Source organism: Chrysochloris asiatica, unplaced genomic scaffold (assembly GCF_000296735.1).
Source record: "Chrysochloris asiatica unplaced genomic scaffold, ChrAsi1.0 scaffold00142, whole genome shotgun sequence".
In the NCBI taxonomy this organism is placed as follows: Eukaryota; Metazoa; Chordata; class Mammalia; order Afrosoricida; family Chrysochloridae; genus Chrysochloris; species Chrysochloris asiatica.
The window spans coordinates 4,706,192-4,733,809 of record NW_006408660.1 but is presented as its reverse complement, the minus strand read 5'-3'; the positions used below and the strand labels follow the sequence as shown (position 1 = coordinate 4,733,809).

Here is a 27,618-nt window from a genome sequence, read left to right as displayed (position 1 = left end):
ATCCTGACGAGGTGAAAGAATTCTTTTTAATTAAATAAATTAATAATATGTTTATCAGAATAAATTGTTAAATATTGCTAAGGTAAGGCCCAAGGGTCCGGAGTTCCTGCTGCACAGAGCAGCATCTGGGGCCTAGTGGAGCAGCGTTGGGTGTGGAATGGAATTGTTGAAGGCCCTGGAGAGGTTTTCCACAGGTGCCTAGGAGAAGCCCAGGAGAGGCGTCCTCTGTAGGAGAAAACCACAAGTTCTGCACTCTTGTGGTACCCCATGAAGGCCTTGAAAGTAACCTGTCAAGGTGACTCCAGGCTAGAGTCGGTCTGGCGCTCCCTGAAATCTAGCCTGCAGCTGGAGGCCACTGGCAGCATGGGCACAGCTTGGGACTCACTTGCACGTATGCACCTCGGTGCGCTCGCTGCATGTGTTGCACTTCACATAGCAGCACCAGTGGAACTTGCAGTTGCACTGCCACACACGGGCGTACTGATGGGTGTTGTAGCCGCGGCCACAGCACATGAGGTCACAGCCACTGGCCTGAGGTGCTGTCTTGTTGCAGGCACGGCCCTGTGTGCCCACGCTGCCCGTTACTGGGTCCTCCTCACAGTAGTTGGGTGACTTCTCGATGTACACCAGGTCCGTGTCCATGGGCTTGCGGTAGGACAGTGGCTTCTTGATTTTCAGAAAGGTGGGTCGCTTATTGCGGCTGGCGCGCACTGGCTCCACATGCACGGCCTCATTGTACTTGTCTTTGAGCACATAGCCCAGCTCCCGGAAGTGTGGCAGTGTGGTCCAGCATGTCTTGGTGGTGCACGAGCCTGACACGCCATGGCATTTACACTCCAGCTTCATGTTCTCCTCCAGGATCTGCAGGGACAGGAAGGGAAGAACACAGCACACATCAGTACATGCCACAGCCAAGTACAGTCCCTCGCCTGGCCCACTTCTTGCTCCACTGAGCCAGACTTTGCTCTAAGTTTTCATTTTGGTGTAGGAAGCTCAGCCCTGAATTCAACTCTCTCTTACCGCTGGTCTTGATGCATCTACTTTGTGCCTTCCACTTGAAACTCATTTGCCCTCTTTGCCTCCCCAACTCCTACATGTCTTGTTGCTGAGATCAGTTCAGGCTACAGATGCATTCTCTTTGACCGGCATGATGGTGGTGGTGGTTATGTGCCGTGGAGTCAGTTCTAACTCACAGGGATCCTATATAGGATTTCCAAGGTTGTAAATCTCTGCAGGAGCAGAAAGCCTCATCTTTCTTCCACAGAGCTTCTGGTAGATTCAAACTGCTGACCTTGCCATTTGCAGCTCAACGTGTAACCCACTACTCTACTAGAGCTCCTTTTTGGCCTACATAGGTTTAAAATAAAATTTGAGCCAATATTGAAGAACCAGGAGAATTAGCTTTAACACACAGACCTCCAGGTTTTCTTGGCAAACAGAAGGTACACTGACAAAACTCGGATGATACTCAAAGTGTGTGCTAATTGGGACAGCTGGGCACTGGCTTATGGAAATAGACACTGCCCACAAAAGTCAGCTGGCTGCCCCACTGTGTTCTGGCTCACTGCAATCCCTGCTGGAGCTGCACCAACTCTTTCATAGGCTGGTACCTTTCAATTTGCCATGGTCTCCACCACACTTTACTAATTCATTCACTTCAAGTAATGGTTTCTCGGAGGTCATCTGCTTTAATCAGTTCTGATTCCTACCAGACTCTTGCAGGCATCTGACTCTGAGACTCCTGAATCTGTGGGTACCTTCCCTAGCAGCTTTCCTTGACTTCCCACTATGAGCTCCCAGCACCTCTTGTATTTCCATCTTCACAGCATGAGAGACAGCATTATTTCGTGGTTTAAAAGCATAGATGCTGGACTCTGGGCTTAAATCTCAGATCTACCATGTACCTTCGTATGCCTATGGTGCTATTAGGATTCTGGTTCATACACACACAGGTTTACTCCAAATAAAAACATGTTTAAACATGTCTCTGTAATCAGTGGATGGCTGCAGACAGGTTCTCTTAGTTTCATTAGGGTGCCTTCAACATAAAGGATACTTTTTGTGACATGGGAAAAAATGATTTAGAGGTCAGGATTAAAACAAAATCATCAATAAAATTCAAGTGGGCATCTTCTCAAGTAATTGAAGGTTTTCTACAAGTTTATAGAAATGCTGTCCCACTTATAACGCCACGTTTTAGATGGATCAAGCATTTTAGGAAAAGTCAAGAAGACCCCAAGGAAGAGCCAACTTGATGAATGAAGAAACCATGGCTGAAGTCCAGAACTGGTGGAAGCCTGGTGAATTACCATTGATGTGATAGCTACTAGAACTCGATTCTCACAAGGTCCAGCATTTTCAGTTTAAAGTGAATGTCGATGCCAAAAGCATTGCGTGAACATCATCTAATCCAAGAGCTGATCATTCCATCAGTCTTTTAAGTAAGACTGAAGCTAATGAAGATAATTTTATGTAACAAAACATATCCAGGGTTGAATCTTGGAACAAGATCTAATCTAAACAGTGGCTTCTGAAGGGACCTGCTGGTCTAGTTATGGCAACTATGCCTGCAGAGTTATGACAACTGATTTTGAAGATTTCAAATGTGTACTTTTGATAGGTTTCCTTGAAGGAAACAGAACAATCACAAGGGCTTATTATAAAGAAGTTTAAAGGACATTGAAAACTGCATTGGTGAGAAAAAGGTTAGGGATGCTGTGTTGCTGAGGGATTCATTTTTCTATCATGAAAATTTATGTACTCATTCTTTGAAGATGGCAAGGGATGACCTATGAGAATTTTGTTGGGAAACATTACTCCATCCATGCTATAGCACTAGGGAGCTCTGGTAATGTAGTGGTTACAAATCAGGCTGTGAACCTCAAGGTCAACAGTTCGAAACTACCAGCTGTTCCGTGGGAGAAAGATGAAGTTTTCTGCTCCCGTACATGTTTACAGCCTCGGAAACCCTGTACAATGTCACTGTGTGTCGGAACCGACTCATAGCGACCCTGAACAGGGTTTCTGAGGCTGTAAATCTTTACGGTAGCAGAAAGCCTCATCTTTCTCCTGCGGAACAGCTGGTAGTTTCGAACTAATGACCTTGTGGTTTGCAGCCTGATTCGTAACCACTACGCTACCAGAACAACAACTATAGCATTGGTCTTTGTTTCCTGAACCCAAAGAACATTCAAAAGGAACAATAGTGCCTTGAGGATGCCAAAACTGCTCTTTTGAGTACTGTCAGTCTCTATATCACCAGTAAGTCTGGTCTGTTTTTTTTATTTAAAATTTTGTTCCACATCTTTCTGCCACCCTATTTAGGACTTTCTTTTTTTGGTTTTGTTTTGTTTGTTTCTTTTGTTTTTAACTTTTTAGTGTGAATTGGTTGAAGGTTTACAGAGCAGATCATCACTTTTACATTCAGCATGCATACCCAGTTCATTTGATCTCATTGTAATCCCCTCAATGTCACATCATGTTTCTTGTTTTCCACCTCCTTTCCTAATTTTTCTGAACTTTGTCTTTGGGCAAATGCTTCCTTTAGCATCTCAAATGGTTGATTATGCTAAGATGTGTGTATCTCACCTGTGTTATGGTTACCCTTATATATATATATCTACCTATTGTTTGGCTGAAATTTGAGTCACAGGGGTGAGTTCAGTTCCAGACCTAAAGACTACAACCTTTAATATGGATTGCATCTCAATGTAAAGAAAACAAAAATTTTCACAACTGGACCAATAAATATCATCATGGTAAGCAGTCTGAAAGATTCTCAAATGTGACATTAGGTAGCATTCAAGAAAAAAGAAACATGTGTCCACACAAAAACTTGTGCATTAATGGTGATAGTAACACTACTCATAATAGACAAAAGGTGAAAACAACTCAAATGTCTATCAACAGATAAATGAATAAACAAAAATTGGTATATATCCATGTCATGGAATACTGTTCAGCCATAAAAAGAAGTAAGACATTGCTATAATATGAATAAACCTTGGAAACATTATGCTGAATAATGATTTGTCATTATACTGAATACAATATATTGTCCTTTTGAGTCAGACACAGAAAGACAAATATTGTGAGATTCCATTCATAAGAAATGCCCAGAATAGGCAAATCCATAAAGACACAAAGTAGATCAGTGGGCTGCGGGGATGGGGAGTGATTAATAAAAAGTATGGATTTGGGGAAGGGATGATGGCAGTGGCTGCATATTCTGTCTTAAGAAGCAGTGAACTGTATACATTAAATAAGTGAACTGCATCCCTGGTGGATCAAGTCTCTATAAAACCGTTTGCTTGATTTGAAAGGCAAGTGGAAGCCCCTGGAACTTTTAGAGAGAAAATGACATGAGTGTTTCTTTGCAAGTCTATGACCATGAATGCTGTTGCTGCAGGTACATAGTGGGTAAAGAGCCCCTTCCCCAACCCCCCACCCCCATGCTAAGGCCAGGCTCCTGGCTCTCGGGTCAAGCTGCAGTCCCAGTACCATTGCCGATGCTTACTCTTCCTCTGTGGCCTTAGATGTCCGGAGGCCCTGGCAGCATTTGTGTGGGCCCCTGACAAGATGTCTACCCTGCTAGTCCTGAAAACTCTGCATTTTGAGAGGTTTGGTGATTGAATGTCCACAGTAAGCTGGGGATAATGACGACAGCCTTATCAGACCACCCAGATAGGCACTCAGCTCTCTTCTCAAGGTAGGACCTTAAACAGAGGGACAACTGTAGAGGAAATGTCCCCAAGACCAGATTGGCTACTGGGCTGTGAGCTGCACAAGGGACTCTGGATGTTTTTTCCACTAGAAGTGTCTGGATTCTATGATTCAGAGTCACAAGGTCTAAGATGTGGAAATGACCAAACCCTATGTACCTTCCTGCACGTATAGCAGGTGCTCAGGAGATGCCCATAGGTAGATTCACAAGAAAGACATATCTAAACGATTCTGCACAGATAAACCCCAGGCCCAGGCACACACCAGTGAAAACATTTAGGGTCTTAGGGTCCTGGAAGTGTAGCCAGGTCAGGCATCAGCATCACTGCTTAATAGGAGGGACATCAAGAGGATCAGCAAGAGGGAGGGGGCTCTCACTACCATCAAGAAGAAAAAGTGGAGCTTGTCCTCTGGACCCCAAGACCCACCCCTGCACACTGACCCTCCTTGACCCAGGGACAGAAAGCTGTGACACCGGAGGAGCAGCAGCAGCAGAACCAAGAACCACAACAAAGACAGAGCGGTGGGCTTCCCAGCCCCCGGAGCAAGTAGAGCTGAGTGACTTTGGGCAGGAGGCTGGCTTGCTAAGTGAGGTGCCTCCAGGCATTTGAGTGGAGGAGCTAGGTTTCCTGACCCATACTAGAGCTGAGTGCTTTCAGGCTAAGGTTTATGGTGAATGGTGTGTCCTGGGGCATTCATCAGCAGCTGACTGGAGCAAGTGTGCCCTGAGCATTTTCTGATCCTGTGTTGTAACCTGCGAACTTCTCTAATAAACGCCGCAAAGGTGAAAAAAAAAAAAAAAGAGGATCAGTAGGGGAAAGACGGAGCTACTGGATGGAAGGATGTCAATATGTTAATGTCAAAGGTTGACAGCTTGAAGATCAGCTTCACGAGAATGTTCACGGTATGCCATTTACCTACCCTATGATGCCCAGATTTCATAATTCAAATGAAAATGAAACATGAAGATAAATCTGAGTCTGGTGTCTGACCTCAGCAGACCCTTAGAACATGTGAGGTAGACTGAGGTCTGAAAAATCACAGAGGCTTCAGGTGACATGACTCTGTTCCCAGCAAGATTGCTTGATAATGCAGCCTAGGTTGCAACTGAGCAGCCGTGAAACAAAATGTATATAAATTGTTGAATAGAACACGGATCTGCTCTGTAAACCTTCACCCAATTCACACTAAAAAGAAAACAAACCCCTGTTAGTTAGTTATGATAACAAAAACATTTTTTCATATGCTTAGCTTATATGCAACAATAAACCTACAAAACTAAAATTCCATGCTAATTTATATTTTAAGCTCTGGTAGTGTACTGGTTATGAATTGGGCTGTGAATTGCAAGGTCACAGGAAAAAGATGAGGCTTTCTACTCCCGTAAAGATTTACAGCCTCAGAAACCCTGTACAGGGTCGCTGTGAGTCGGAACTGACTCCATGGCACATAACCACCACCAATGAATGCTGGTTTTGCTGATGAAGATCAAAGAATAAAGCCTTCAATATGGATTACAACTCAATGTAAAGAAAACAAAAATCCTCACAAGCGGACTGATGAACAGCCGCATGATAAATGGAGACAAGATTGACGTCATCAAGAATTTCATTTTTCTCAGATTCAAAATCAATGCCCATGGAAGTAGCAGTCAAGAAATCAAATGACAGATTGCATTGGGTAAATCTGCTGCTAAAGATCCCTTTAAAATGTTAAAGAGCGAGGCTGTCACTCTGAGGACTAAGGTAGGCTTGACTGAAGCCATGGTATTTTCAATGACCTCATAGGCATGTGAAAACTGGATAATGAGTAAGGAAGACCAGAGAAGAATTGATGAATTTTAAGTGTGGTGAAGAATATTGAAAGGACCCTGGACTGCCAGAGGAACAAACATCTGCCTTGAAAAGAATCCTTGGAAGCAAGGATGATGAGACTTCGTCTCTCATATTTCAGACATGATACCAGGAGAGACCGGTCCCTGGAAAAAGGCATCATGCTTGGTGAAGTAGAGGGTCAGTGAAAAAGAGGAAGGCCCCCAACAAAATGGACTGACACAGTGGCAGTAATGATGGGCTTAAACACAACAATACTTGTGAGAATGGTACAGGACTAAGCAATGTTTTACTTGGCTGTGCATAGAGTTGCTATGAGTCAAAGCCAACACCATGACCGTTAACAACAACAATGTGCAGTGTGGTCAGAGCTGTTATTATTACGTAATTACAGTAATACTTCAAATCACATGGTCTCATCTGCATGTGCTACCAGCATGTGCTCCATTTTCATAGCTAATAATATTCTCAATCAATGAAGACATATTTTATAAAAGAATGTTGTTGTTAGATTTCATATAATCTAAGAAATATTACATATAAGCAATTTATAACTATAACATTTTATGATTAAAATTGATAGCAAATTTCACTAAGAACGATCGTGCATGGGAGGAGGCCCCTGGGGAGGGGATGACATCATGAGTTACGGAACTGTGTGACACCAACCCTAGTGATCCCACTGGAGACCCGATGGGTAGTTATCTTCCCTACCCCCTCCCACAGGATGGTAGCTACCAAAGGCACACCTACCAGGAGGTTCTCTGAGGATTCTAGCAGCGAGGCTTCAACCTCCTTGAAATTCAGGGCCAAGGAGTAACACTTCCCAACTGCCACCAACCTAGTGCTGCTCACCCCTTAGGAGCAAGCACTCTTTTTTTAAGCAGCTTTATTGTAATATAATTGACACACTTTACATATCATCCATGTAAAGTGTAGAGTTCATTGGTTTCTAGCATGGTCTGCATAGCCATCACCACAAACTAATTCTAGAACATTTTCCTTTGTGAGAAATTCTCAAGATGGTTAATTTTCAGGAATAAAGGGTTCAGGAGATTGCTAGACCAGACATAGGTTGTTGATTCACACCCAGGGGTATGTGAGCAGGATGCATTGGGGGTGACCGGAAAGAAATCTGTTCTAGGACTAGGAACTTTAAATAACAATACAGTTATTAAGGCCATGGGCATCATCTGGGCTAGACTGTGAACCACATGCTAACTGGGGGAGGGAAAACGGGGAATAAAACTCTTTGTGAGCCAGCCATGTGGCGTGTCTGCCAGTATCTACTGGGTTGGGAACTTGCTTTTGCAAAATAGAATAAAGAAAATCTAACCCTCGCTAAAATGAGTACAGACTGGATTTCTTGAGTGTTTGTCAGTAAGCACTGTGATAACTCATAAGCAAGAGACAGTATCAGGGTATTGACAACATTTCGCACACCTTGCTCCACAAAGAAGTCCCATGTCAATTAGCAATCACTGTTCCGTCTCCCTTTCTCCAATTAATCTACTTTCTGTCTCTATAGATTTAGCTAAGCTGGCTGCATTAATAAATGGAATCATAAAATATGTGTCTGGCACTCAGCATTAAGTGTTTTCAAGGTTCATTCCTGTATCAGTGCCTCATTCCTTTTATGGCCAAGTAATATTCCATTTGGGGTGCAGTGATGCCATAGGATAAGCACTGGACTACAAACCACAAGGTTGGCAGTTCTAGCCCACCAGCCTCTCCTCGGGAGAAAGTTGAGGCTTTCTGCTTCTACAAAGATTCATAGCCTCAGAAACCCTATACAGGGTCACTATGAGTTGGAACCGATTTGATGTTACTCAACAACAACAATATTCATTCCATTCAGGAATCTTGGTGGAAGCAGTGGTTAAAGCATTCATATGCTAACCAGGAAGTTGATGGTTCAAACCCACCAGTTCCTCCTTGGGAGAAAGATATGGCGGTCTGCTTCCATAAAGAGTTCCAACTTTGTAAATCCTACAGGACAGTTCTACTTTGTTCTATGGTTCTCTAAGAGTCTGAATTGGTTCTGTGGGTTTAAAACAAAACATTCTGCTGAATGTATAGGACACAGTTTATTTGCCCATTCATCAGCTGATGGACAGCAGGGTACTTCTTAAACTCCTTGATTTCCTGGTTTGAGTGTGCCAGTTGTATCTGGCCAGAACCCCTGTAGATGTCCATGTGAACAGATTCATGTTAGAGCCTCCTTTCCTCTAGCAAACACCCATCAGAACCTTTTCTGTGCCAGGCTGTGTGGTGGTGCCCAAGACTGAGCCAATCCTCTTGGACTGCAGGGCCAATGCTCTTCCCACCCCATCCTGTGACCTCTTGGGCATGCTCATCCCTTCCACTCCTCTTGGCTTTGTACCTGTCATTGCTTGATCTGGAAGACCAACCTTCATTGCTGTCACTGAAGCTTGATGCTGAATACTGACCCCACAGGGAGCTCCCAAAGGCATTATTTGAAAGATCAAGAGGCGGAAAGAATTGAATACCTATCAATGAAGAGTGAATTCATAAATTATGAAAACATACTAAGATTGAATATCCTGCATCTGTTGAAAAGGAGACAGCTCTGGACTTCAGATCTGCAAAATACATGGCTAGCAGAGGAAAGCAAAGGTGCTAAAAAGCATGCACAATGTTGTCATTTGTGCAAGAAAGCAACAACCTGTACATGTATGTTCATAAAAGCACAGAATGTCTCTGGAAGAGTACATAAGGAATTGGTGAGGGTGGCAGTCTCCAGGGAAGGCACCTTGGTGCCAGGAAAGAGGAGGACAGGAGCCGTACTTGCATGGGACTGCCTTTTGTGCCTTTGGAGTATTGCACTATGTCATAAGCAATGCTACCTCCACGAAGACTTCCCTGATTGTCAGGGTAGCCAGCGACTCCGTGAGGGTGGGTAGAGTCTCCTTGTCTTCCTCCCAGCATCCTCCATCAGGCAGCAGCTCTTTGTGGTGGACATGAAGATACACCACTTAGATTCCCTTGGGAAGGACTTGCTTCACAGCTATAGATACTAGGCTATTGGTAAGCCACCACACACACATACACACAAAAAGAGCCTTGTTTTATAAATGGTTGCCAATTTTTGTGGGATAAATGTTCCTACTGTGGCTGGTTTCATGCCACCAGCAGTTTAGTAATCAGCTTGCAAACCTCCTAAGCATTTCATACTCTCCTCCTGTGGGTCAGTAAGAGCTGGCTTCAGCACACCACTGGTCTGGGAATATAGTAAGCAGAAAGCCTCCAGTCTTTAGATTCTTCCTACAGGACTGGCCTCAACAGCAAGGAGTTACAGCTTCCTATACTGACCCACATCTGGGACTGTGGGAGTTAGGGGAACGCAGGTCTGACCATTTTAGTCAGAGTAGGGATAGCTGATGGGCTATCCTTGATCCAGAGCTCCCTGCCAGGCTGGCTGTGGTTTCTGTGGGGCTGGCATTCCAGTGAGGCCTCTCTCTCCCTTTGCCCTGCCATGGAGGCTTCACAGAGTCCTGATCAACACTGGGGTCCTGAAAATCCCTCTCACTCACCCCCACCTCCCCAGCTGCTGGCAGTGAGCCTAGCACAGAGAAGGTATCAACAGGTGTCAGTTTGAGGAAAGGGGGCCCTGCATCATCTGCTCATGTATGCACACACTCACACCTATTAATGTTGTTGCTTTTGTTGTCATCTTCCCAATGGACCCCAATTCATGATGACCCCATGCACCACAGTCCTGCACCATCCCCATGATTCAGTGCGGATTTGGACTGCTCTTTGTGATCCATAGGGTTTCCATTGGCTGACTTTTGGAAATATATTGCCAGGCCTGTCTAGCCTGTCTTAGTCTGGAAGCTCTGTTGAAACTTGTTCAGCATCTTAACCGCACTCAAGTCTCCACTGAAAGGTGAATGGTAGTTGTGCCTGAGGTGCAGTGGCTGGAAATCTACCTCAGGAGAATTCTGCCACTGAACTTCCCTGTGACCCTGCTGTGGAGTCCTCAAGAGGCCTGTGGTGTTGGCAGGTGCTACCCTGAACCCTTAGCATTTACAAGCCTGAGTCAGAAGCAATTGTGAAATTAAAACTTCACAAAACTGAACTGTAAATTGGTGAGTGCTGCTAATCAGTAGAAAAGGGACTAAAGATCACTTTAACCAAGAGAAGCTATTCTTGGTTGCAGGCCCAGGGAAGTCTTCCTCAAGAAGGCAAGGTCTAAGCTGGGAGCTGGAGGAAAAGTTAGAATAGCCAGCCCAGTGTATATAAAGGCTTAGCAGCATGTGAGCCTGGAGCCCACAAGAGGGACAGGAAGGAATGTGGCTGAACTAGACCAGAGGGGCATTCGGATTGTCCATGAACAGAGGGGACAGGAGAGCTGACTGCCCTTTCAAAGATGATCTGGGATAGGCTAGGAACCAGGTCTGAGAGGGTCAGAGTGGCACTGTGGAGACCCACTCCAGAGATGAGCAGCTTTGACCAAGATGGTGGCAGTGGAGGAGCGAGGAAGGGTCAAATATAACAACAGAGCACAAGTGTCCAGTGGGGCAGCTACATGAGACCTAAGTGGGTGGAGACCCTTCACTGAAACAGGGCCCTGGAAGAAGGATGCAGCTTGGGGATGCAGGCTTCACTGAGGGCATAATGAGGGCATTTCAACCACAGTTCATGTCCAGGAAGAGGGCCATCTCGGATGCAGAAAGGACTTTTGGTGTCAGTGAATTCTGGCCCCTCATCAACTCAGATACTACAGGGAAAAATGTGTGTGAAGCCTCAGTCAGGATGCACTCACTTCCACAGGCTTAAAACACATAATTGAAGCATGTGGTAAAGGGGTAAACCTAATTTTTGCTATTGAAGAAAATAGATTCTTGCAAAAACACAAGCTAAATGAGACTGAGGAAAACTTTAGAAAACCACAAGTTCAATATGAACTACAACTAAACAAAACCAAAAAACCCCAAACGTGTTGCTGTTTAGTCCATTTTGACTCAAAGACTGCTAAACAGACAATAGTCTGAGGCCCTATTAACTAAGGTCTTTTTCGGAGCTGGGATAACTCTATATCAGGAGATGGCTGAATGGCAGGCAGAACATGGCTATAGGACGGGCTAGTTTCTAGTTGATAGACTTTAAGCCTAGATGGCATGGAGCAGATCTATGGATCCAGGACTAGTTTGCCTGCTAGGGTCTTGTGGAGACCTGTAGACCCAGGCTCTGGACTAGCTGGCATCTACTGCTTCCTCTCCCTTGATCTCCTCAACTATTAGTCAGCCTGGCTCCACTGTGGGGAGGGGTCAGTTCTGGACCATCTGTGCCCCAGGTGATCAACAGAGACCTGGGAACCACACAGTGTCTACATGGTAATATGATGTAATGAAAGGCAGCCTGAAGCAGGGAAGACATTCAGGCAATAGAACTAAATAGCCCAAGATCCCAGGTCTCACCCAGCCTATGGTCATCACATACTAATGGTGGCAGATATGGCAGAAGAAAACATGGAATTCTCTGCTTGCTCCAACATGGAGGTTACAAATGTAAAACACTGCCTGAAAGAGAAACCCATGAAAGCAGCTTCTCCTGTCCTGTCCCTTTTCTTCCTATCTTTAAATGCTACACAGTGAGAAACAGACTCCTAGATCTTAGGCAACCACTTTGTGGCTAAAAGGCAAGAGAATTAGACACTGACAGGTAACCATGGCAGAGTGGAGGACAGAAAGAGCCTTGGCCATCAGAAAGATGAATGAGTGTTTGAAAGAAACTTTTCTTTTTCAAGAAAAAAAGCAAACTCCTATCAATGAAGCCAGGTCTAGTAAGGGATTCTGTTCACTTGCAACCAAATACAGCCTGAATGATTCATTCCTCATGGTAAAGTAGGGACAAGTCTTTCCTCAGAGGAAACAGTGGGGATTTAATGAGAGAAAGGCTGTTCAGGGACTGGTACAGTGGTTCTCACACAACACACATCTCACCTCTGTGAGCTTTTCTTATGTTACTCCATGAACGCTACTGTGGACTTGCCGTGTGGCAACAGCTGAGATGCAGTAGTCCAGTGCTGAGAGGGCAGGGTCAGGGGACTGTAAAGAGGGACTGAGGGGACCAGAAAGTAGCAAACTGTTGGAGGTCCCTGTTGTGCATTGCTATGTGGCAGTGAGAAAGTCCCGTTCCCTCTCTGGGCCTCAGGTTCCTTCACTCATATAATGTGGGGCTAGATGGGGTCTCTGAGAAAACAGAGGCACAAAGGCAAATAAAGCAGGAGTGACAAAAAGAACTGGTTGGCTAAAGTCTGCTACACCCTCCCAGAGGTCCCTGGGGTTACAGCCAATTTCTGGGTGGTGCAGTATCCACAGAGACATGAGGAAGTGACCATTTCCCCTGATGAGGCGATTATGAGTGCCAAGTGGTCCCCACTAGGGAAGCCCCAGCCCTTGTCCTCCCTCCCACATTCTCACAGACCCAGGATGACTCATCCCCAAACTTGTCATGCTGCAAACACACACATACATGGCTCTGAAGTGCATCTGTGCTGCCACCTCCTGACACTGGCATCCAGGGCATCTTTACAAAGCCCCCTTTTCCCTTCACACCATCAGTTCTGGGTCCATGGACTGTCCTCTCTCAAATGAGCTGCTGTTCATTCTTTCTCCCACCCTCAGATTCCAACCACTTTCTCCCTAGCAGAAGGCCTGGTTCTGACACCTTCGTCAAAGAAAACCCAAGTCAGCCTGATGATCACTTGGGAAAGGTGGGCCCCACTAGAAGATATGCACAGAAAGCAGGGTCAACTGGCTAGGCACAGAGGCCTCCTCCTTCTGGGGCTGGTGGTATGGTTTTACAGAAGTCCTTGTCTAGGTCAGACTCAAGGGGATTCAAGGGCAAAAGGATGGTCCCTAAGTCCTGCTGGTTTCCTCTTCCATGTAGCCCCAGATACCCATGCTTCTTTACCTTCAACTATTACCTGACCCCAACCCCCTACATTTTGAAGTTGAATATTTGTCCATCATGCTTGTGCAGATAAAAGGTGTGCCTTACTTTAGACTAGGAGCCAATCCTAGTGTTGGGCAGCTCTGGGCATCAAACCATGGTCCTGCTGCAGTGAAGACACTGGGCTCAGGGGTCTGGATGGCAGGAGAAGAAAGACTGGGGCGTTGATGCCTCTGAGGCTTTAAGGCATTGTTGGTTTAGTGGTGGAATTCTTGTCTTCCACACAGGAGATCTGGGTTTGATTCCTGGCCAATACAACTCATGCACAGCCATCACCTGCCTGTTGATGGAGACGTGAATGTGCTATGATCCTGAACAGGCCTCAGCAGAAGCTCCAAGGTAAGAAAGACCAGGAAGAAAATCAGCCAGTGAAAATCCTAGTGGTCTGTCTGCAACCAATCATGGGGATGCGTGGGGGTGGGCAGAGTTTTGTTCCATTGTGCATGGCATTACCATGAGTTGGGGACTAACCCAGTTGTAACTAACAACCCTTTCTAGAGCTGCATTCCTCTACCTATGGCCAAAGCTCCTAACAGGCAACTTTCCTCCAGCGGTTCCAGTTCTCTCCAATAACTCCTCCCTGACTCCTGCAGGCCTCAGTGTCAGGCCTTCCCATTTTGTCAGTCAAAGGTGCTGTACCAGCCCCTTGCAGAGTTTCCTTCATCAAGTCTGCACCTATTATCCGCAACTATGCTGCTACTAGATGCTGATGAGGTTACTGGATAAGTTATCCTGTCTTCTTGTGCCTTAGTTTTGTGTTCCCAGTAAAATGGCCCAATGGAACACAACTAGTGGTGGCATGTCCCAATCAAATGACCAAAGGCATAGTGCCTGGCCCGAGGAGTAAAAGTACCAGGACCTGCTGCTCTTCAGCCCGTTATATGACTGGAGTTGCTGCAGAAGATTTTTGTACTTGTCTTGGCATCAGGGACAATTTCTCAGTACAGAGCTAGATGCTTGATGCCTTAGCTGCTCAGCAGAATACTTCCAGCTTGCACGCCAATCCCTCCCACCACAATGGGAGCTGCACAAGGGTAGAAACCATGTCCAACTTCCACAAAAGCTGGGTCAGCTGCTAGTCTAAATGTTTAGCACACAGAGGCTCATTTACTTTGCAGATTGAATATCACCATCCCCATTTTACAGATGAGGAAGCTGGGGTACCAAGAGGTCACAGTACCAGCCCATAGCCACACAATTAGAAGGCATTGGAACACAGGCAGTCTAGCTCTAGAGCTACACGATGCAGCTGAAAAGAACGAAAGCACAAGGGTTGAGGTGATCTTGCTTCCTCAGACTATGGTCAACAGGGCTGCTTTGTGTAGTAGACACATCCAAGTCCATGCTTGAGGACCCGTACTCAACTCCCAGATATCGGAGGTATTGAGGCCTCTTAGCTGAGTTCCTCCATAGGAAAATTGCCTTTACTGGTGGGAACAACCTCACCCAAGGCCATGACCCCTCCCCAGGACAGGCCCCAACCAATGATGGGGTACAAAAGCCTGGTCTTCCGGCTTAAGGAGAGACAATTTTGCAGGGCTGTCTCAGCACCCTGATAGGTTGGTTGAGGCCTCTGTTACAAGAACACTGCAGTCCAGCTTCTCCATCTGTCCTGTTCGCTTTTCTCCTGAGAGTCCATCCCAGGGAATTTCCAATGTGCAAATCTCCTTGTCAGGGGTCTTATACCAAGGAGGTGGATCTAAGACAGTGGTCAGGCTCCCTGGGGCCCCACCCCTGGGAGACACCAGGTGTGAGCACTGCTCCAAGGCTGCAGGTTTCCAGCCCAGAGCAGTTGTCTCCTTCTCCTCCTCCTCCACCCCTCCTCCTCCTGAGTATCGATCCATCACTCGCAGAAGGCTGCGTTTCATCCACTGCAGCTGTCTTCCTCTGGGCAATGCAGATGAAAGAGGGGGAAAACATCTCTTTTTTGTAAACAGTTGGGGTATTTTCTTTTTTGGTCACATTCTTTGAGTCATATTGAATGCTCTGACTTCAAGCAGATATTCCTGACTTGGGGAGGGGATGGCAGGGCAACAGGATCAGCACTGATGGCATGTGTCCTATCCTCAGCCTCAGGAAAAGGGACTGCAACCCAGACTGAAGAGAGACGCTTCCTGTCTAAATGGGTGTCCTTCTGGAATTCAATGTTTGCAGGCTATTGCTATTCAAACATTACCTCTGGTTCCATGTTGCTCTAGGTTAAAGCCAGATTTCATTGCCTGGCTTCGAAGTCCCTTGATAAACTGGTCTCTGCCCAACTTCAAGTTCTTGTAGGAACCTGCAGCTCATGAACAAACACCTCTCACCCCCGACTTCTCTCTCTCTAGGGTCCCACTGCCCTCCAATACACCCCCTATGCACAGTCACAACCCCCCAAGCCCCCATACTCAATTCCTCACATGATTACACACAGCATCACACACTTACACACACACACATGTACTCACATTCACAAAGTCTCTGACTCATAGTGAGGACCCCAACCCTCATATTCATACATAAACTCACATGTGCCCCTCACAGCCCTTCATACCTCCACACATGTATGTTTCTGAAACGCCTACACACCTCATATACTGACATAGACATCTATCTCCTTCCTACAGATGTCCCATCACACTCCCACATACCAACATATACTACATCCACCCCATACATGTGCTGTACACACATATGTCCTCTCTGTACACCTGCCATTCTCACACGTCATTCACCTCCTAGACAACACATGTGCACATATTCCTTCACTCCCCCAGGCACACCCATATGATCTCACATGTTCACATATGTAACTGCACATATACAACCTCCCTCACACAAGCTTAGATACCCGTGTTCTCACACAGCCATAGACACACCTTCAAGTGTGATGGAAGCCCAGGTGAGGGAGGCTAACAAATGGGCTCTGCAGAGTGCTCACAGGGAGTCCTGAGCCCAGCCTCAGCTTTGCTCACCTGGGGCTAACACCACGCCACCAAGGGGCACGGTGGCTGTGGACATTTAAACTAGAAAGTCCATTCTAGAGGCAAGCAGCTGAGTTCCAAAGGGGCAACAGCTTGCTCACTATGTAACCTCCTTCTGTCCGGGGTACAGGTGCACTCTAGCTGTCCTTGCTCCTGAGTAAGACTCACCTGGAGGGGGAGGAGCTGCTTCTGATGGGGTTCTGTCCTAGAGTCAGGACTTGGGGTGGGGAATTTGAACACTGGCATAGAGGAAACCTATCTTCTGTGACCAGTGATGACAGGACGGGGGGAGGGGGGTGACTAGCAGAGCTGTCCCCCAACTTCGGGAGCATCAGTGAATCGAGACCTTGGCATTCATATATTCATTCCCTCATCACCTCATCCTCCCTCCAGATCTCACTGGAGCCCTGTTTTGAGCCAGGCTATGAATCTGCTACCCAGGGAGGTAGCTTACACTCAGGATAGGAGGTGGAGTGAGTTCCACCAAAGATGGCTCCAAAGAAACACAAATCCTGTTCATCCCTTCAGTGCTCACAGCTCCCTCCCACAAACCTACCAGAAAAAAAAAAAAGTTTTTGCAACAATTAAATCTGAATTAAATGGGTATTAGAAAACATTGAGAAATTATTCATTTTGCCTGGGGTGAGAACAGTATGGTGGTTGTGTCCTTGTGGATTAGAAACATACGCTGAGGATCTAGAAATGAACAACACAACACCTGGGATGTGCTCTAAATGGCTTCAGTTGTAGGAGCTCAGGACAAGGTTCATAATGGAGTTGTGGAAGCTGGGGTTGATTGAGTACATGGGGGATCACCATACCACTGCTTCCCTATTGTCTCTGCAGCCTCCCCACCACAAGGGGGCATGCTCCAAGCTTAAAGGGTCCACTCAGGAGCCAGTCACACCTGTCTGAACATCCTCTGTACTTCAAGGCCCTGCAACCTAGGGAACTGAAAATTACCTTTTGGCCCCCCTTTTTGTAAGGGAGTTGGAGTTCTGGAGAGTGGCCAGAGGATCAAGATTCCCTACTGCCTACAGTCAGCCCCAGATGTGTGTTCCTGGATGCCTTCTCTGAGAGAGGTTTTTTTCCTATCCCTGGTGGAGTCATGGTTTTCCAGTCAGGTGACTGGGAAAAACACCCTTGGTTATCAGTGTCCCTCGGCAGTTTCCAGCTGAGGGTGGGGTGGAGTGAGGTGGGGTGGGATAGTTCACTCACCTCAGGCGAGTAGGGAGAAATAACTGACTCCTTCCCTTGAGTTAGCATTCACAAGCCAATGGAGCTGCTGCAGGGACTGAGATCCAGGGCTCAGAGGGACTTGGGTTGTTGTCCCAGTTCTGATACTAAGAGCTCCATGGCTTTGATGCCTCTCTCCCCCATCTCCAAGGCTCTGCTAACAACATCTGGGCCAGCCTGGCCTGTCGGCAGGAGCCTGAGAAGACCTGGAAGACACTCTGAACTCATGACACACTAAAGGAACTTGATAGAACCATAGTAGAGGGAGGTGATGGTCCAAACTCCTGACCATGAATCCCATTTCTGCTGTCTCTCGCTGGGTGGCTATGAGACATCATGAACCTCTGAGAGCCTAGTTCATCAAAGGCTGCTCTGAGAGTGAAATGAGGCAGTGTAAGGAACCTGCCACTGTAGGAGAGAGCAATAGCGGGCTCCAGAGAAGAGCATCCAAGATTACTCTGTGAAGTTGTCAAAGTGCTGCATGGCTCTTCTTGACAGATGTGCAGACCTGCTTGGGGATCCAGAAAACCCAGCTGGGTCTCCCTAATTAGTCCTCCAGGGCAACTCCTAACTCAGAGCCTTCAGGGATGGAACATACTTCTTAGGAGGGAGTGAGCTCCATATCACCAGAGAAGCATTCAAGATGCATTTAGATCTACACTTTCTAAAATGGGAACCACTGTCATATGAGCATTTGAAAGGTGTGAGCTGCTCAGAACTGAGATGTGCTGTTAGTGAAATAAGTGTCCGATTTTGAGGATTTACTACCAATAAAGAATGTAAACTTGTACATAGATTGGAAGATTTAATCTTGTGAAAATGTCCCCAAATGATTATATACATATATAATGAAATCCCAACTCAGATACCAACATCTTTCCATGGTGATGGAAATATGAATCACCAATTTCATATGGAAAGGAAAGTGGCCCTGTATAAGCAAAGATTACTAAAGAAGAACAAAAGGAGGACTCTCACTTCCCAATCTCAAACCTACTACACAGTCACAGTGGTCAAAACAGCCAGGTACTTGTACAATGGCAGACACATAGATCAATGGAACAGAATCGAGAATCCAATAGTAAAGCTATCCACCTACTGTCAGCTGAGCTTTGCCCAAGGGCCCAAATGCATTAAATGAGTTAAAAACAGCTTGTAACAAATGGTACTGGTAAAATTGGATATCCATTTTCAGAAATGAAAAAAGACCCCATCTCATACCATATACAGAAAAAAATGCATTAATTGAAAACCTTTGCATAGTAAATAAAGCACAAGTAAACATCCTTCTGGTATTCTCTGCTTTCACTTAAGATTCATTTGATGCTAGTAATGATACCCCTAAGTCCATGTCCTCTTAAGAACTTGGCTTGAATTTCTGGCAGCAACTCTCTGTTGATTACTACTGCAATCATTTTTTAATCATCTTCAACAAAATTTTACTTGCATGTGATATTAATGATATTGTTCGAAAATTTCTGTACTCTGTTGGGTCATCTGTCTTTGGAATGGACACAAATATGGAGCTTTTCCAATCAGTGAGTCAGGTAGCTGTTTGCCAAATTTCTTGGAATAGATGAGTCAGTGCCATCAGGGTTAAATCAGCTTGTTCAAAGATTTCAATTTATATTTGATCGATTCCTGGATCCTTACACCAGTGCCTTGGTGTAACTTGGACTTCTTCCTTCTATACCATCAGTTCTTGATCATATGCTATCTCTTAAAATGGCAGAACATCAACCAATTATTATTATTATTATTAAATGTTTTATTGTGAATTATGTGATAGTTTACATGGAAGAACATTAGCTTTACATTCATTCTATTGCATATTGTTTCATTGCTATGGTTACAATCCCCTCCATGCATCATCAACCAACCAAAGGGTATACACTGCAAGCCTGCCCCCGGTTGTCAGCACACAGCCCCTCTCCCTCTCTGGGTCTAGAGTCCCCAGCTGCTCCATCTCTCCATGTCATCATCTCTGCCTCCATCTCTGGCATCTCTGTTTCTCTGGGTAGGGTCCCATACTCCGCTCTTCTCCCTTCAACCAATTATTTTTTATACAGTGACTCTGTGTATTCTTTTGATGCTTTCTGCATCATTCAATATTTTCCTCATAGAAACCTTCAATCTTTCAAGTTGAGGCTTGAATTTTTTTCTTCATTTCTTTCAGCTTGAGGAATGTTGGGCATGTTTTTTCCCCTTTTGGTTTTCTAACTTCAGGTCTTTGCACTAATACTTTACTTTGTCTTCTCCAGCTGTCTTTTGAAATTTTCTGCTCAGCTCTTTCACTGTCTCATTTCTTCCACATGCATTCTCTATGCTCAAGAGCAAGTTTCAGAGTCTCTTCTGACATCCATTTTGGTCTTTTCTTTCTTTCCTGTCTTTTAAATGACCTCTGGCTTTTTCCTGCATGATGTTCTTGATGTCATCCCACAACTCTTCTGGTCTTTGGTCATTTGTGTCTAATGCATCAAATCTGTTTTTGAGATGGTCTCTGAATTCAGATGGATTTACTGGTTCACTGGATTTCTAACCAGAAGGTCAGCGGTTCAAACCCACAAGCTGCTCCTTGGAAACACTATACAGGGTCTCTATGAGTTGGAACCAATTTGACAGTCCTTAATAACAACAAATAATCATGTTTCTTGTAGATTTAAAAATTTTTTCTTCAGCTTCAGCCTGAACCTGCTTATGAGCAACAGTCAGCCCCTGGCCTTGCTGTGGCTGATTATATTGAGCGTATCCACCATCTCTTCTCACAGATGGAGTCAATTTGATCCCTGTGTTCCATCTGGTGAGGTCTATGTGTATGTTGTTCAAAAAAGGTATTTTCACTGAATACATGGTTGGTCTTGCAAAAATCGATCATGTAATCTTCAGCATCATTTTTATCATTAATGTCATATTTTCCAACTACGGATCCTTCTTTTTGGTCCCAACGTTTGCATTCTAATCACCAGTAATTAGCAATGCATCTTGATTGTATTCTTGATCAATTTCAGCTTCTTCATCACTGGTTTTAGTGGTTGGTGCGTAAATTTGAAAAATAGTGATATTAACTGGTCTTCTTTGTAGGCATATGGAACTATCTTATTACAGACACCATTGTACTTCCAGACAGATCTTGAAACGTTCTCTTTGATGATGAATGTGATGCCATTTCTTTTCAATTTGTCATTCCTGGCATAGTAAACAGCATGATTGGTGTGTCAAAATGGTCAAAACCAATCCATTTTAGCTCACTAATATCTAGGATATTGATATTTATGTATTCCATTTCATTATTGATAACTTCAAATTTTCCTAGATTCATACTTGGTACAATCCACGTTCTGATTATTAATGGATGTTTGCAGCTGTTTCTCCTCACTTTAAGTTGTGCCCCACCAGCAATGAAGGTCCCGAAAGCTTTGCTCCATACCACCAAGATACCACCAAACCCATTATGGAGCAAAGCTTTTGGGACCTTCATTTGCTGATGGGGCACAACTCAAAATATTTCACAGAAAGCTAATAGTCTACATCCTCTTTTGGTTAGTAGTAAGTGGGCTCTTAAAAGCAAATGAGTGGTCATTTAAGGTACAACTATTGATCTCTCCCTCTCTGGAGTAAAGAAGAGTGATGAAAATTCAAGACACACAGAAACCATTAGTCCAAATCATGGACCATGGGAACATCAGTCTTCAGGACTCTGAAACCAGAAGAACTAGATGGTGCCTGGCTACCATTACCAACTGCTTTGAAAGTTGCAAACTAATGTATTGTTTCTGTACATGGTGTGAGATATGGGTCCTGGATAGAGTGAGAGAAAACGTGTTAACAAAATTCAAAATCATAAAAAAGACCAGGTTTGCAGCTCAGAAAGAGGTTGGTGGAACCCTAAGACTCTTGCTATTGGTCACCCGTCAGGTCTGAAATTGAACTCATACGCATGGCTCAGTTCTCAGCTAAGCAATAAATAGGTGTTGTTCAACAAACACACTAGTGAGGTACACACACTATAGGATAGTCAACCATTCAAGATCAAATGGTAGCATTTACCTGAGGACAAAATTCTGAAGGATTGGGAAAGAAAGAAGAATAGAAACAAGAAACACAGAGTGGAAGACCATCAGTTGCTCATATACAGGTTCTGGCTGAAGCTGAAGAAAAAAATTAATAGTCCACAAGAAACAGAATATGAATATTTGTTGTTGTTAAGTGCTGTTGAGTCAGTTCCGACTCAAGCAGACCCTGTATAGGGTTTCTAAGGAGTGGCTGGTGGGTTTGAACTGCTGGCTTTCTGGTTAGAAGTCCAGTGAATATATCCCACCTGGATTTAGAGACCATCTCAAGAAGAGAGTTGATGTAAGTGATGTTACATTGAGGGAACTGCAATCATCGAGATGAAATGAAATGCAGGTTTGTTGAAAGTGAAACTAGTGAGCTAGCTGCTCTGTAAACCTTCACTCAATTCACAATAAAAAGTCAAAATAAAAAAATGTAAACAATCAGTATTTTTTATATTGATTGCATATTAAAGTATTAATATTTGGAGCATATTAGTTAAAATAAAATATACTATTATTAAATATTACCACATTTTACCTTTTTTAGGTGGTAAGTTGTTGCTAAAAACCGTCGAGTCGGCTCTGACTCATTGTGACTTGGAATAGGATTTTCAAAGAGCAGTTGGTGGGTTTGAACCACCCACCATGCAGTTAGCAGTTCAGTGTTTATCCTGCACCACTAGATCAGGACTGATGCGGTTACTACCTATTAAAACCTAGTGCCATCCAGTTGATTCCAATTCATACTGATTCTATATGGGGCTTCCAAGACTGTACATCTTTAAGGAAGCAGATGCCCTCATTTTTCTCCTGAGGAGCAGCTTGGGGGTTAGAACCTTATGTGTAGCAGCTAACCCACACCCAAGCCACAGCGTCACCAGGGCTCCTGTGTACTTACTTCTTGTTGTTATTAATTGCTATTGGGTCAATTCTGCCTCATAGCAACCCTGTAATAGGGTTCCCCAGGAGTGGCTGGTGAGTTTGAACTGTCGACCTTGCAGTCCACTGCTTATCCTACAGCACCACACCAGGGCTCCATGTAGTTACTGGAACATTTTAAATCACACAAGCGGCTCTGTCCTTGCTACTCAAAGTATGGTCCATGGACTAATAGTATCAGTATCACCTGGGAGCTTGCATGCCCTTTGCTCTGCCCAGATGAGAAGTTGCTTTTTCACACCTTCCTCAGGTGATTTGAGTGCAATGAAGATACACTGGTTGGGAAGCGTTAGCTTTGAGTTTGGATAGGAGTTAAAGCAAAGGTCTTGAAGTCTTGAAGTCAGTATATATTACATGAAGTATCAAGTAATAGAAGGCTTGACCTGAGTCACACACTCAGCCTGCAGTGTCTTAAACTCAGTTTCCTCACCAGGAAGCAAATACATGCTTTGGAGAGAAAAGGGGCAGCTTAGCAAGCGGCTAGACATTCTTGTTTAGAAATGCACCCTGCAACTATTTAAAGGCTGGGAAATAATCTTAGAAAACAACGGAAAACTAGATGTATGTGTTTAACAACAACAACAAAATCCAATAATCCGCCCCCCCTGCAATTTTCCCTTCATCACCCTCTGAAAATGTGGCCAACAGGCATTAAATGACACTTAATATAGAAATGGTGAACAAGTAAATCACTTAGAGGTGCCACATGTTGCCCAGGGCCTGTTTTATGGTTGAATTGTAAACCATTGAGACCTGGGAGCTATAATTAAAATGCTAGCAGCCTCGACTGTGAACAAGAGGGTGGTGCAGGGCTGGGAGCCCATCCAGAGCTTTTGCTAGGGCGTGGGGGCTTTCCCACCATAAATCAGTTCAGGCTCAACATTCTCCATTGGCTTTCCAAGATAACACTAAATCCAAACTCCTCAAAGGACCTCCAGGTGATCTGCATTCATTCCTCAGTACAACCATCTCTGACTTTATCTCCAGTCTCTCTCCCCTTCACTCACTCAGGTTGAGCCACTCTGACTTTCTTGTCTCAGAGTTCTTGTGCTTGCTGTTCCTTCTCTCGCGAGTAGGATTCCCCAGATACCTCGCTTCCTGACTTCCTTGTTTGTTCAGAACTCACCTTCTCAGAGAGGCCTCTCCTGAGGACCCAAAATAAAAGGATTCCCTGTTGTTCATCTCTATTCTCTCATCCTGTTTTAATTTTTCATCACAGCGTTCATTACTCCCTCACAATAGATTCTGTAGAGTTGTTATCTTCCTGTTCCATGATGTCAGCCCCATAAGGGCCATTTCTAATCTCAGAGTCTAAAAGTACCAAACACATGATAGGAGCTTTAAAAATTATTTATTGAATTAATGGATGGACTTATTTACAACTCTTTCAGCTGAGCTCATGAACTCTCAGCTTTTCACCCATTCACTCACTCATCTAACCAATCATCCTTCTAAATAACTATCCATTCATCCATCCTCCCAAACAATTATGCAGACATCCATCCAATCATCTTCTAATATTTATTCATCTAGCCACCCATCCATTCGTCCAAATAACTATCAATTTATTCATCCAACCAATCATTCATCCATTTGTCTAACTACCAATTTATACAACTATCCACACATCCAATCAACTATTCACCCATTTGACCATTTATCCATCTACCCAAACATCCATCCAAGCACCTGTCATTCAAACTAACCTCTAAATGGTTAGAACTCTTATTCTGGGGTCTCAGAGTCCCCTACATTCCTCTCTACCAAATCAAGCATATGCTGTTATGTTTACATGCAGCAATTTACTCTGCTCCCTCTGCAATTAGAATGTAAGTCCCTCAAAAGTAGGAACCTGTCTTACTTAATCTCTGATTTCCATTGCTTAACATATGAATGACACATAATCTTGTTGTTAAATGCCATCAAACTGGTTCCAACTTATATCAACCCTATATAGGGTTTCCGAGAAATGGCTGGTGGGTTTGAACCACTGACCTTGCAGTCAGTGCTTATCCTACAGTGCCACACCAAGTATCAGCAAATGTCTGAAAAATGAGTACATTGTCCCCTTCCCCTTTATTTACTGGTTCTGCATTTCCTGCTAGACTGTGAGCTCCCTGATGGCAGGAAACTTTTCATAGTCACCTGTGTGTCTGAAAATTTGGCACACTCCCTGGCACAAGGAAGACAGGATATCAAAATTTAATGAGTGAGTAAATTAATGCACGAAAGAGGAAGTATAGCAAGAGTGAATCTGGGTCTTTTCTTATTAGCTGTGTGACTTTGGGCAAGTCAATTGAACTTCTCTGTGCCTCTTCCTCATTTGTAAAAAAGAAATATTAGTCTTACTTCACTTGGTTCTTATGAAAATTTTATGAGTTAATATATATAAGTACTTAGAATAGTGTGGTGCTATAGGATACGCACTGGACCACAAGGTCAGTGGGTGGTTCAAACTCACCAGCCAGTCCTCTGAAACCCTATGCAGGGTCACTGTGAGTTGGAACTGACACAAAGACACTCAACAACAACAGCTTAGAACAGTGCCTAGTGTTGGCCAGGGGCTATATATGTGTTTGAAAATAGAAGTTCCATTTGCTGCTGGCCCATTAGAACAAATATTAAGGACACAGTCTTTTGAGTTCAGAAGGTAGGAAGGAAACTTCTGTCTCAGCCTGTGCTGTTTTCTAGGAGACCTCATAGTAAACAATGCTCTCTCTACCTTGTCCCAGGCATATTGGAATCATTTGATAAACTACCAATATTATGTCAGATGTTCAAAAGTTCTATGTAGAAAAGTAAAACAAAAAAGGAAAAGATGAGACAAACCAGAGGGAAATTCTAAATAATATGGTCAGAAAGGCCTCCTTGAGTAGGTGATATTTGAATAGAGACTTGAAGAGGTGAAAGAGTGAATGGTTGAAGGAAAGACCATTCTAGGTGGTGGAAACAGCATGTGCAAAGGTCCTGAGGTAGGAACATCCTTGGTGTGCTTGAAGAACAGAGAGAAGAACAGTATAGGTGGAACAGAATGAGCAAAGGGGAGAGTAGGAGAAAAGAACAGAGAGGGCAAAGAGTACAGACTGTTCAATGCCTTGTTGACCATTGTGAAGACTTTGGTTTCTACTCCAGGTAAGAGGGGAGCCATTGCAGGTTATGAGTTAAAGGGTGGAGGACAGAATTTAATTTAAATTTGAAAAGATTTCTGGGGCCAGCGTGAAAATAGGAAGACATAAGCAATGATATCAGCTTGGACCATGGTGTCAGGGGTGCAGGCAGGGAGTTTTCTGAGTAGATTTGGTAGGTAAAACTGACATATTGGATATGGGATGAGAAAGAAAGCAAAGAATCAAGGACAATGCCCAAGTTTTTGGCCTGGAAAACTAGAAAACTGAACTGCCACTGGCTGAGCTAAGGGAAAAGAAGGGAAAAATATGTTTGCGGGAAGAAAATTAGGAGTTTGGTTTGGGACAAGTTGAGTTTTCATGGGTTAGTAAGCATGGGGCATGGGTGGGAATACTCAAGGCTCAAGTTCAGGAGGGTAAAAAATGTGGGTTTGATGATCACACCTTTCCAGGTTCTGGAACCAAGTGGGGTGTGTATGTATGTATATACATATATATACTTGGGTATATCTGAGAGCAAGAAAGAAGGTCCACACTACTGTAAAAGAGTAAGAAAAAGAACCCATATTAAAGGAGGTGGGGGGACTCTGCTGATTGCTGGGATGCAGGGGGTGGGGTGAGAGGTGGTACGGAAAGGTAGAGCACAGGGCAGGGAATAGACACAGGATAGTTAGGGTGCTGGGGAGGGGGGCAATACACAAAAGGGGAGGGGAATGGAAGAACAAAGCAGAGGGGAGAACAAGTAGGCAGGTTTGCATGGGCTAAGTGGGACAGAGGTAAATAATAATGTATACACAACCTTGGAACAACAGGGCTCGGGGGTACACAGAGTGAGATATGGTTGGAATAGGGAAAAAGGGGGAAATAATGTTAAGATGTTTGGCGATCTACTGAATCTTGGTATTCCTTGCATTACATTATAAAATAGACACTGGAATGGGAGAGAAAAGAAAAGCCAGAAATATCACCATAGAAAGCTTGTAATTCCTAAAATGGGGATACAACATGCCCAGTGAAGGAGGGTGCCTGTGGAGCTTCTGCATTAATATAAGGTGGAATCCTGAACAGCATCCAGAATCTTCAGAGGTGGGAAATTTCCCTCGGAGAGGACAGGCAGACCAGCCTGGAGCAGCTAGAAGAACAGAAGATACCTCTTGAAAGAAAGACTGACAGGGAAAACACAGAACAGACGGACCAATGACTACAAGAACAAGCAAGATGCCCGCATAGGAGACATCAAGGCAAGGGTCGGGTCCCCTCAGAATAAACCCCCTTCCAAGACTAAGACTCAATGGGAATACATGCTCTGATGGGTGACCATGTTCGCCACCGACAAGGGGAAGAGAGGGAAAAACAGCTATAAGGCTGCGAGCTAAGTTCTACAATGGTCAATAGACTCCTGTGAACCCAGGTGGAGACCTGGTTGGCCAGTAGTGTGGCAAGACCTGGGGACTCCTGGGCCCAGAGTCAGTGACATAGCCATGGAGGACTGGAGTGGAGGGTGAAGTGTCCAGTGAATAAGAAGAGAGGGCATATCCACAAGAGCACTCACACATGCAGGTAATACCCATTTGACCTAGCCTCAATGACTGGGTGATCAGAGCTCAACCACAAGAAAGAAGAGGAAAAAAAAAAAAAAGAGTAACATGATACAATTATATGAACTTGACCTACACCTTTGGATGCAGTAGCTCAAAAGAGGGAACAAAGCTTTGCAGCAGGGATCATTCCCACCCCCTCTATACACAGAGTAGACAGGGATAAG

The 27,618-nt window shown here is 44.5% G+C and overlaps 1 protein-coding gene across 1 annotated transcript in view; it reads right to left on the bottom strand.

Annotated features, from left to right (window-relative positions):
* Nucleotides 1–381: 381 nt before the first annotated feature.
* WNT7A (wingless-type MMTV integration site family, member 7A) overlaps nucleotides 382–27,618 on the bottom strand; it is a 69,135-nt gene continuing 41,898 nt past the window's right edge. The window contains exon 4 of the mRNA XM_006870465.1: nucleotides 382–861. Coding sequence (XP_006870527.1) covers nucleotides 382–861 — 480 coding nt within the window. The remainder of the gene's footprint in view (nucleotides 862–27,618) is intronic.